This window comes from Ammospiza caudacuta, chromosome 1, assembly GCF_027887145.1.
Source record: "Ammospiza caudacuta isolate bAmmCau1 chromosome 1, bAmmCau1.pri, whole genome shotgun sequence".
NCBI classification, from domain to species: Eukaryota; Metazoa; Chordata; class Aves; order Passeriformes; family Passerellidae; genus Ammospiza; species Ammospiza caudacuta.
In genome coordinates this window covers 32,495,696-32,505,044 of record NC_080593.1, presented here as the reverse complement: position 1 = coordinate 32,505,044, position 9,349 = coordinate 32,495,696, and the positions used below count along the sequence as shown (strand labels likewise).

At 47.2% G+C, this 9,349-nt stretch overlaps 1 protein-coding gene across 1 annotated transcript in view; it reads left to right on the top strand.

Moving 5' to 3' along the window:
* Positions 1-1,701: 1,701 nt before the first annotated feature.
* The window catches only part of RAPGEF5 (Rap guanine nucleotide exchange factor 5), a 155,937-nt gene continuing 148,289 nt past the window's right edge, over positions 1,702-9,349 (top strand). The window contains exon 1 of the mRNA XM_058801400.1: positions 1,702-1,954. Coding sequence (XP_058657383.1) covers positions 1,766-1,954 — 189 coding nt within the window. The 5' untranslated portion in view covers positions 1,702-1,765. The remainder of the gene's footprint in view (positions 1,955-9,349) is intronic.

Here is a 9,349-nt window from a genome sequence, read left to right as displayed (position 1 = left end):
ACACAGCTCATCAAATCATGCACAAAGGATGCAGTTGATTTAACTGCTTCTGAAAGGAGCAGTTCTGCTTTACCTCACTTCCAGGTTTCTGCCTTCCATGATCCTGCAGCTGTGGGGTCACAGGGTGTATCAATTCAGCTGTCTGGCCAGTGGAAAATCCATTATTTTCTAAGTGTTATTTTTCCACCAGATCAATCAGCTGAATAGAGTCTGATGGTTACCAGATCCCACGGAAGGGTGGCAAAGGGAGGAACATGTCCATGGGTTGCAGGCAGGATCACTGTTTCACAGGAACCTGCAGTCAGGCCAGTGCTGCTGGAAAGCCAGGCTGCTGCTGCACTCAGGTGACAGATAATTCAATGTCACACTGGTGCTGGAAGAGGCTGTTCTCTGTCTCAGCACCCTGACACAGGTTGGGCACATCTGCCATCTTTCTACTGTGGATGAGCCTGTGATCCCAGAGGAGCTGGTTTAGGGAGTGCATCAGTGAGGAAAACAACCTATTCCTTTTTTACTTTTTCCCCCCAAGGTTAGTGTCTTGGTTAAGCCAGTTCCCTGTGGCTGAAGCCCCCAGTTCCTCCTGTGGGGCTGGAGGAGTACTAGTACTAGGGTGAGTCCTAAAACCAGTGGGACCTCTTGGCTGGGACAAGGCAACAGCTCTCTCTAACAAGGCTGTGAAATTGGCTTGACTATTAATGTCATTTACTCAGATATTTAGGCACTGGTAAACTCCTCCTGGATGAGCAGGTCAGCCATATTTGTAGCTTTGAGGCAGAAGATATATGCAAGGGAGACCCATCAATTCTGTGATCTAAATAAGAGCAAATAGAGCCTGGCAGAGAGGAAGCAATTTCTGTACCATGAGTTAGAAAAGGCAGGCTCCAGAGACTAAATAAAGTCCCCATAACTCATGGAACTGAATTCTAGACTAGTCTTTTACAAATAGTAAGGGAATTGGTTCCTCTCATTGAGAGTTCTTTTGCAGGGATTACCTGATGACTGGAAGCAAGTCATTCACCTGGGATGAGCTGCTTGGTTTCTCCCATACCAATGCTGGCTGGCATCGGAAGATGAAACGCCTCTTTGAGTCAAAAAAAAACACTGGGAAGGGAACAGAGAAGGTCTTCAGCCCTTGCAGCCATAAATAATCACTGGACCAGAGGGTAACTCGGGCAAGTGGGAACGTGCAGAGGCCTCCAGCCCAGACAGGCTCGGTGCTTGGGGGTCACACCAGGCTGCTTGGGGCTTCCTCCAGCCCCGTCCTGACAGCCTCCAGGACGAAGCCGAGGCCAGCCACCCCCTGGAGGAGCCCGAACCCCTCTCTCCTCTGTTCGGAGCCGCCGTCTCTGAGCGTGCTGGCCGCTCTCCCACGTGTTCTCGCCGCGGGTGCGGGTCGGTGCGGGGCGCCAGGGCCGGTGGGGACAGCCCGGGCGGCGGATCCCCGAGCGCAAAGGAGTTAACAGGACTTTCTGCCTTTCCCGCCCGCGCCTCCTCCACCCTGCTCATTACCTGCACTTTATCACCGCCGGAGCCGCGGGGCGGGAGCGGTGCAGGGCCGGCGGGGCTTCCTGCGCCGCTGGGGCCGCGCCGTGCGGGGGAAGGTGCGCGAGTGCTGCGCGCTGCGTGCGGGGGAGCGCCCGCCTGCCCGCCCGCCCGCCGAGTGCTGCCTGTGGGTGGGAGCGCGGCTGGGGCTGGGGCTGGGGCTGCGGCCGGGCGAGAGAGAGAGCGGGGCTGTCTGCGCGCCGCAGCCCGGCAGGGATGCGGCATGGCCGTGGGCTCCGTGAAGATGCCGTCGCCGTGTGAGGGCGCGGAGCTGGCCCGAAGCTGGAGCCCCGGCGGCGGAGCCCAGGAGCCGCCGCCGCCGGTGCAGCTGCGGCAGAAGCTGCGGGAGCTGCCGGCGCTGCTGCGGAGCGGGCTGACGCTGCGGAGGAAAAGCGCGGCCGCCGCCGGCCGGGTGAGTGAGGGAGGGAGGGAGTGAGGAGAGAGCGAGGAAGCCGCCGGCGGCCCGGGGCAGCGCCCCCGCCCTGCCCTGCCGTGCCCTGCCCGCCGGGCTGCGGTGCCCGGGGCAGGCGGGGCCCGCCCGCAGCGCCCTCGGCCGGGCCGCTGTGCGCGGGAGGCCGCGGGATCTCGGCGCGGGGCCGGGCGGCGGCACGGGAGGAATGAGGGAGGGAGCGAGGAAGGATGCCCGGGAGCACCTCGGCACCCACCGGGAGAGGTGCCCGTGGGAGCCCCGGGCTCCGGCCACTGCTGCCAGCTCTGGTGTAACACGAGATACCGGGGTGAGAAAGCGTCCCTGCCCCATCTCCGGGTTCCTCGAGTGGCTGTCCCCCTCTGTCCCTTTCCCCTCGTGCGGGCTGATGCTCTCCGCGGACAGCAGGCACAGCGCGCCTGTGCTCCGACAGCGGTGCACACGCGTGTTCCAGCGGCGAACTCTAGCGTGCCCTGCAGCGTGTGGAGCTGGGATGGAGTGAAGTTGGGATGCACACGCCTGGCCCTCAACCTCGCATGTCTCCTCCTGACAGTGAGGCCGTGGGGTCAGGTGGGCATGACCGAGATCCCCGTCCAAATTTCTCTCATTTTCACCCATTTTTTAAAAAGCTGGGGGTGTGTCTCCGCAGGGCAGTCAGTGCTCTGGTGAAGTCCAGCGTGACACTGCCGTGTCTGGGAACTGCAGTGGCAGGCGGCTGCCCGTGGCTCCGAGCTCTCTCCAGTTGTGACTGGAGCCTTATCGGGGGGTGGCATTGCCATCAGATCAGTGGCACTCAGTCTGGTCAGACCTCACTTGCAGGCCAGCACTGGATTGTAACCCATCTCCTGAGCAGTCGAAATGAAGGAGTGGGTTAATCCACATGGGGTTGGGTCTGTCCGTGTTGGGAATCAGGCGAGCTGCTGTTTTGTTTCAGTGCACTGATAAACACCTGCGCAGAGAGCTGGGGGGAAGTCAGCATGGTGTGTGTTTGTACCTCATCAACTTTGCAGTACTTTGCCCATGAAAAAAAAATGATTGATCTGCATGGGGAAGTTGTGAAATATACCAGGGTGTGAATTTCAAACCAAACTTCCTGGGTGAATTCTTTGTTATAAGAGGATATATAGGCAAGGAAGATAATTAGGATTAAGGTAGGATATAAATTCACAGTAGAATAACTATTTTTAAGTAATGTGGATTCAGATTCCAGTTTTACAGTAATTTTTTTCCTCCAGTACATTCAACACACAAAATAAAGTCTGGCCTGTATGTATAATTAGGAGATGCCTAATTATTTTTATTGTTCTGGTGAATTAGTAATCCACCTGATTACAATGCAAGTTGTCCATATGAACACAGAGCTAAGTTAAACAGCCAAGTCTTGCTTTGCCCTAGGAGGATATTTGTGACAGATACCCTTCTTCCAATGAAGAACGTCCTTTTCTGAATTGTGTGGTTTGTTACTCATTAGAAGCATACTGCCAAAGAAATGGAGTAAGTGTGCAGTGAGGAGGAGAGAAGCAGTGCAGAACTGCTGCTGGTGGCAGCTTTAGTTTGCAGGCAGGTCTGAAACACTGTTTTAACAAAACAAATTCATGGCACCTCAGGGAGACACCATGCAGAGCAGCCTCAGGTTTACTCTGGTGGTTATTCCTCACCACTACTGAAAGCATTTGACAAGTGAGCGGTACAACAGTTACTCTGTAAATATTTGCTGTGGGTGAGTTAACATCCTGGTGAGAAGCCTGGGTAGCTCCTGGGTCATGCAGCTCCTCACTTGTGCTTGATGAACCCTTGGTCCTCTCTTGTTTCACAGAGTTCCAGCGAGACTCTGCCTGCCTTTGCTGGTGTTCTGTGTCATGGACCAGCAAACACAGTGTGACAGATTTAGTGGTGGTGTCACCTATGTCTTCACCTCCCAGTGCCCTGTGGGTCATCTTGTAAAATTTTCCTGTACCATCTGTCTTGGTAAGAAGACTAGAGGGAGGATGGTGAATCTGTAAGGCAGTCTGGAGTCAACCCAGTGATCCTCTGCTAGGAAGAAATTCTTTACTGTGAGGGTGGTGAGACACTGCAACAGATTGCCCAGAAAAAGCTGTGGACGCCCCATCCCTGGAAATGTTCAAGGGCAGGTTGGATAGGGCTTTGAGCAACCTGGTCTAGCAGAAGGTGTCCCTGCCCATGGCAGAGGGGTTGGAATTAGATTGTCTCTAAGGTCCCTTCCAACCTAACCCATTCTGTGATTCTGTGACCTTGGATCAGTGGGAGATGCTGTGTGGAGATGCTGTGTAGCTGCAGCAGTGTCTTGGTCCCATGTGGAGAGTGGGAATGCTGTGCTCCGGCATCTCTGGATTTGCAGGGACTATCCTGCAGATGGAATTACTCAGCAGCATAAGTGCCTAGTGGGGTGTTCCAAGGAGCAGGTTATACAAATTCCAGTAGGGTTGTTAATTCACTTGCTCCCTTTGGAGACAAACTGGGCACCTGAAGTGCATGGAGTGTCTCCCTGTATGTGTGATCACCCAGGGAGCAGTTTGTTTTTGTTGGTAGTATCCTGTGTTGATTCCTGTCTTCTCTGTGCATGTGTCTTTTCCCCCCAGAAATGGACTTGTAAAGGCATGACACTTCATGTACTTCTATTTAATCTGATTAATAATTTAAACCTGGAGAAGGAGTGTATTTGGGAGAGAAAAACATGGTAGAACAATAAAATGCAGCATTTTTATACTTTCCCTTTTAAACATGACCCTAAAGTTTTAAGTCTTAAAATAAGGTTGGACAAAGCAGTAACAATAACATATGAAATAAAGATTCCTTTTTCCCCCCACCTCAACAAAATATTTCAAGTTAATCCAAAGTTAATTTTCAGAAGGTTTTGTTTGCTTATGAAAAAAACTTAGTCTGTTCTTCCTCTCCAGTGACTTTTCTTTGTGCCTTTTTTCCTTGTTCAAACACCAAGCTGAGAGCCTTATTTGTCCAGCTGGTTCCATCAGGAGTGTTGCTCACTTAGGTGAGCTGTTTTCAAGTAAATGCTGACCAGCTGAAATTCTGGCTTGTTTAATTTCCTAGAAAAATATTGTGACCCCTGAACAGGGGTTCTGCTTCTGATGCTGACTTGCTCAGGGGCTGCCTGCAGTGCAGTTCGCCTCCACATCTACAAAGCACAGATAACCTACATGTGTGCATGCCTGGGGACTATGGATAATAAAATATAATGGAAGTGTTAAGGGTATTATAATTGTTTTAAGTATGTACTTCACTTCATGCTGTTCAAATACTTCCTGGGCTTCAGGGGAAAGGAAAACATTGTGTAGTAGAGGGTAATATACATAGAAAGAATTGATTACATTTTGAAAATCAGTATGGGGTGAAATAAATTTTTTCAATCTGTTTGGACATCTCAGTCCTTAGCCCTTCACACTAAACTACCTGAAAGTTGTGACCAGAGATGGAGATAATTGAAAATACAGTGTAACAAAATTAGATTTCCCTCTCAGTTCAGCGACCTCCAAACCTGGAGAGCAAATAGGTATTTTTTGCTTTCTGTTTTGGGATACGTCCAGTACGAATACATATAAAGAACCTGGAGATGGAAAAGCACCTTGTAGAAAAAGCTGCAGTAACCATCCTGCTTGGATGATTCTGTGCTGTGAACAGTAAACATGAATACACTCCACTGCTTCAGTCATTTAGATAAAACAAACATCCAGTTCCTTGTCTAGGGGAGCCCAATGTTTCTTTTAAAGCTTTTGAACTTTGAACTCTGCATTGACTTTGTCCTTGATGGTGCTTTTTTTCTTAAATTCAGTCTTAGGACAGGTGTAGCACAGTAATCCAAGATGGCATGGATGATTACATTGCATTTGCACAGTGAGCTGTGAGGTGAAGGTTTTACTCATCATCCTCTGCTGGATAAAATAGCAGAAAATGCAACCTTTGCTGTGGTAGCAGGGTGTGTGCCAGAGCTTGTGCAGAGGCAGAGGAGGGATCTGTTGCAGTGGCTCATTGTGCCCTGTGGAACTGTTCCCCTCCACCATGTCCTTTCCCAAATTCTCTGGAAAGATCCTTCTGTTTCCCAGTTTGCCTCCTAGAGTTATGTGTTATGTGTAGGAGGCATGAGTACTTTGCTTATGAACTGTCATTGCTGCTCCTCCTGCTGCCTGCTAAAGATATCTTCTTCTCTCTCCTTTTCTCTTGTGACTAGTGATGAAATACAGTTCTCGTGCCTCTGGAAGCACCAGCAGGGAGCTCTTGCAGGCTACTCCATCATGGTAAAACTTATTTTCACCACACTCAGTTTTATTCTTTATGGACCTGGATGTGCTCAGAAGGAGGAGGAATCATCTTGCACACACAGAGGCACACACCTTTTAATCACCTCTTTTGCTTTCTAGGTTCACATTTACACACAGATAAATACTGTTATACATGAGCAGCAATGTTGCTCTTTGTCACAATAGTGGATCTGGAAAACCTTTTGTATGTCATGGTGTCAAACCCCATTACCCTGATTTTGTGAAAGATCCTGCTGGTCTGTAGAAGCCTTCATCATGGGATGTCCCTTTTGTCTTGATCAAAGTTGAAGAGATATTGAAGAGACTATTTTCTCTTTTGAGACCTTAAAGTTACTTTTGTGAGGTTCCTAGAGGACTTTGGCCAGGCAGATGTTCTCAGACTGTCTTCACCTTAGCTTTCTTTTGAGCAGCTACTTTGCTGTATGTTTGTCAGGATGTAGCTAGCTGTAGGGTTACAGGTTGAACATAAACTACAGAAGCTGTGGTACAGCTGCTAAAAGTCTACATGAGTTCAGGGTGAATCTGGAGAAGTTCATGGAAGAGAAATGTACTGAGGATACATAAACCTCATCAGACACAGAAGGTTCCCAAGCTGAAAATAGCTGGAGGGTTGGAGTGCATTAGGGATATCTATCATGTATTCTGGCACTAGCAGTTGTCATGCTGTTGGAGACAACTCCTCTTTGGCAGAGAAGAAAAATCAAACTGTATGCAATCTGTTTTAATTAAATGAAGCATCAGATCCTCTCAACCTACATTCTGCTAAACTTTTCTTCATCTCCTGTTAGGGGCTTTCAGTTGCTTATGTCATTCGAGTAGCTATTCTCTAATCAATTCTTTTGGCAGCTGGGGAGACTATAGTGTTGTTGATGAGGTTTTGCCAGGACATTAGAAACTGGCAGCTGGAAACACTCAGAATTTACTGTCCTTCCCTCCATGGCTACATCATGGTGGTGGTTGATATTCGTGTTTTGATTGAGCTGAGCATATAGATCTGCTCTGTACTCAGATAATCCTCCTGCAAATGACTTGTAGTCATTTATGGCAGTCCATATCCTTGTAGGCAGCTTCTCATCTTCGTGGTGCCTGAGTGACCTTGTACTTCATGCTGCTGAATTACACTCTTTTCCTAGTATTGCACTTCATGAAGGCTCCTAATCTTCCAGTACCATTCTGTTTACATGGGTTTTGACAATACCTCCAATTTTGTGCCATCAACACATTTCATTAGCAACTTTATGCTCTTTTTACCAGTCTTGCTAATGAGAAGAAAAAAAAATCATAATTATTTCCCTGGTATCTATGTTTTTATATACTATAGAGACTTTAATTTTGACATTTCTTCTGCATTAAAAAGATGCAGCAATGTTTTGTGTAGATGCTGTACTGGCTGAAAGCAGCACACAAAAGTGCTGGATTGACTCTGTGGGTTGGAAGTTTTATTGTCAGAAGTATTATTGAAGTTGATTGATTGATATTGGTGACATTTTACTTTCAAGTCTGCCACAGAGGTTCTACTCAGTAACTTAATACCCCCATCACTTTTGCAGCTATTAAGTGACTAAAAATAGTTGTGGTAAGTAGTCTTGAATTTTTCCTATTGTAACCAGGATTATTATGTATTCCTGTTAGATGTATTCGATTAAGATAATTATCCTTCACATATCACATATAGTATCCTTAAACTTGTCAGCTCTGTGATTGGTGACACATTGAGCAATGGATAAAATAGCTTTAGCAACAGTGACCATGGTAGCTAGTGGGAAATTTCAGTGCCTCATGTGTTTATTTGCATAATAATTTGTTTCATAGTCAGTCTTCAGTAAATTATTAAATTGAGAATACTTCTTAATTAACCCACGTGTTATGACATCTGAGAAATTATGCCTGGATTTGATTAACTACAGCTGAATGAAATGGAAAGTAAACCCATACTTCTGCCCTAGGAAATAACCTAGTAAGTTTTGCAGAATGCAAAGCTATTTTTCTCCCTGAGGTTGGGGATTAGCCTGATTGACAGGATGGTGCCCACTGCCTGTGGTCTTACACTGGTGCTCGGAGTGAGGCTCGCAATTCCTAAACTAACAGACAGTCAGCTGCTTTTAAACATCCCTGGGAAAGTCCAGATGCAGCACTAGCTGGTGTTGCTACCAACGTATGGGGAATAGGTGCCATCATGTGGTTTGTGTTCATGGGAGCTGCATAAAATTGACACAGATTCCTTGACACACCAAAAATGCTTTAAACTATGGGAGAGGCTCTGTTTCCTTTCTCTGCTTTGGTCCAGAGCACATCCTGATAAGCCTCTTTTTGACCTGCCTACCATAAACCAGACTTGACTGTAACCCCTTTCCCAGGCTGCAAATTGGGCTCCAGCTGAAAATACCTTGAGCTCATTTTGCTTGTGCTCAGACTTTAAGTGCCTATTGTCTTGTGTTGAAAATAAAGCCTTCAGTTAAGGACTGCAGAAGCAAGTTTGATCATCCTTGAAGGTTTTTTCTGGTTGGATCTCAGTGGTTTCGCTTTTGGTTTTGCTTCCCTTCCTAAGGGATGTAGTTTGCAAATCCTCAGACGTGGTACTGCTGTGTATGGCTTGGAAACCTATCAAGGAAGTCTATGAAGGAAATTAGATCAACTCCACTGGAAGTAAAATTAGTGTCTTTGCAAAATTTCTGCTAGTGTTACATCCTGTTGAAATTCTTGATTTAAAGTGAGCTGATTGCATACTTACAGGAAAACAAACAAAATTAACTTAGTGGAATTTTATACTTTGATTTGCTTGGTTACAAACCTGTACTATTGGTTAATTCACAGTAGATTTCCCAGCTGCCAGGATGAATGAACAGCACCATACTGTACAATTATGACAAACTCTGTTAAGATTTGTATTCAGCTGTTGTTACTTGTATGTCCCCAGTGGCTTGAATTCCATTTGCGCCGTGAGGAAATTGCAAAATAAGCTGTGCATTTTTATACTGATGAAAATGCTGAAAAGACAGTGATAGCTTTTCAAAAGGGGGAAAGAAGAGGAAAAAAAAAAGCAGAATATGTTGAGTTTCTGGGGTATAAACTTTATCCATGACAC